The following is a 2,364-nucleotide window of genomic DNA, read 5'->3' on the forward strand; positions in this document are numbered from 1 at the left end:
TTTTTTTAACTGAAATCCTAAATCAAACCAACAGCTCTCATTTCCAAGTGTCTAGTGGGTCAGAGTATCAAGAGTAATATGATGCGGGGAGAGGAAAAGCAATACTTGAAGAGAATGAAGTAGAATAGGACTAAGAAGGAGTGTTTCATGAGCTCTTTGCCACTTCCTCAAAAACAAGTGTGTATGTTATGCCCCTGCTTCATGTGGCTCTGCTGAGCCTGTCTTTTCTGTAAGCCTAAATATTCCCAATGTTCCCCAGGTGTTTGCTGTTTCATTTTCCCTCTTAAGACTTGTACTTATCTAGACAGTGCTTGCTAATGCTGCTAGGCAAAGCCAGATTGGCAGGGTGAAAAATAAAAGTAGAGTCTTGTGTTGTCTCAAAACCCAAAGATAGCTCGAATGCTCTCTTCAGAGTGTACTTGATGATAGTCTTCATCTTTCACTTAATCAAGGCCAATTAATTCTGAAACATATCCTCAATGAAGAGGGGAGTGCGAATGAGTTAGGACAGCAAGTCTGAGACATCAGCATAATGGTAACCAAATAAGGAGAACACAAAGCTGACTGGCTCTATCTTTTATAGTTGAGAGCTCTTATTGTTAAGGTGTAGAACCCAAGGGCTTGTTGGCAGTAGAAATTAGGATATCTTGATGTATGTGGTGTTTTTTTCTTTTCTTTTTTTCTTTTTTGACAGATTGTTTGAAGAACAGCAGTGAAGGGCTATCAAATACTACAATAGAGTTCCTGGACTTATTCAATAAAACACTGATGTGTTTTGAACATAACCTCCAGGTATTTATAGCATGTATTGAAGGTCAGAACTAAGTCCTCTTGTTGTATAGTAAAATCTTATATGTACAGCACAAACTGCAGGGGATGCATACAGGAGAATACAATTCGCAAATGCTTAAGCAGTTTAAGCAGGTAGAATAATTATCTATAAAACGCAGCTGTTTACAATTGAGAACATAAAATGCATTCTAATTGATGTTCACCTTGACTTCATTTTATGTGTAATTACAGTGCTATTGCATATTAGAATTTCTAGATTCACAATAGATGATAATTATATAGCAAGTCACATCATCTCTGCATACAGTAAGTCAACTTTACCTACCCATTGCATTTTGGAATTGTTGTCTTGTGACTTCACAATTCGGGTTTTCAGTTATTTGGTTGCAGTGCCTATTAGCCTGAAAGGGTCAACTACCTGGAAACAATTTTAAGAAGATTTTTTTTTTTTTTAACTAGAAGGTTATAAACGATTAGAATCTTTAAGTATTCCTTTTTGTAAAATAAACTTGAGAATGCCCTTGGAAAATGGCCCATAAGCTCATATTAAGTGCATCAAAGTTAGAGAAATTATGGCAATTTAATCCTAAAATTAAATGAAAATGTTAGACGTTTTCTCTGTAGTTTTATTAAGGAACCATTTGAAAGGAATGGCTCAAAATGTTTCAGATACTTAATATTAAGCATAAATTTCCTGTTGCAGAATAAACATGTACATGTGACATTGCAGCTGAATAACTCATGTTACTGCATGCACCTCGTGTGAGTCGCACACAGCATGTTTTACCAAACTTGTTATACTGTCTTCTGTGGAATATTGGTGGTAGTAAAGCCTTTTTCCCAAGCTGTCATTTCTTTGCAAGTAAAATAACATAGGATTATGGGAAACAGTTTTTTTGCTTTAAAAGTTCTTAAAGTACATTAGCAAACAATTGGGTAATTGTGAACATTGAAACCTCTGGTTGTGATGGGTGTTACAATACCAGACTAAACTATTTATGTCCAGTAGTTCCTGTAGATTCATAGATGTTAGGGTTGGAAGGGACCTCAGTAGGTCATCAAGTCTAACCCCCTGCCCTGGGCAGGAAAGAGTGCTGGGTTCAGACGATCCTAGCTAGATGCTTGTCCAGTCTCCTCTTGAACACCTCCCAGGGTAGGGGAGAGCACCACCGCCCTTGGATTCCAGATTCTGGCATCCCTTACTGTTCTTTCTTAGAAGACGTTCTTTCTAATGTCCAACCTAAATCTGCTCTCTGTCAGTTTGTGGCCATTGTTCCTAGTTACTCCAGGGGGTGCCCTAGTAAGTAGAGCATGTCCTATTCCCTGGTGCCCTCCCCTGATGAATTTATAGGAAGAGAAAAGATCACCTCTCAGCCTTCTCTTGTGAAGGCTGAAGAGATCTAGGTACCTCAGTCTCTCCTCATATGGCCTTGCCTGCAGGCCTCTCACTATATGAGTGGCCCCACTCTGAGCCCTCTCAAGATTCTCCACATCCCTCTTGAAGTGTAGCACCCAAAACTGGACGCAGTGCTCCAACTGCAGCCTAACCATTCCTGGACTTCCCTGTTCAGT

The 2,364-nt window shown here is 39.1% G+C and overlaps 1 protein-coding gene across 1 annotated transcript in view; it reads left to right on the top strand.

Moving 5' to 3' along the window:
- Positions 1 to 2,364, top strand: part of OSTM1 (osteopetrosis associated transmembrane protein 1) — a 30,622-nt gene that overhangs the window by 16,982 nt on the left and 11,276 nt on the right. Inside the window, exon 3 of the mRNA XM_019520132.1 lies at positions 695 to 792. Within this exon, the coding sequence (XP_019375677.1) occupies positions 695 to 792 (98 nt within the window). The remainder of the gene's footprint in view (positions 1 to 694; positions 793 to 2,364) is intronic.

This window comes from Gavialis gangeticus, unplaced genomic scaffold (genome assembly GCF_001723915.1).
Source record: "Gavialis gangeticus isolate Ggan-Ray unplaced genomic scaffold, GavGan_comp1, whole genome shotgun sequence".
Taxonomy (NCBI): domain Eukaryota; kingdom Metazoa; phylum Chordata; order Crocodylia; family Gavialidae; genus Gavialis; species Gavialis gangeticus.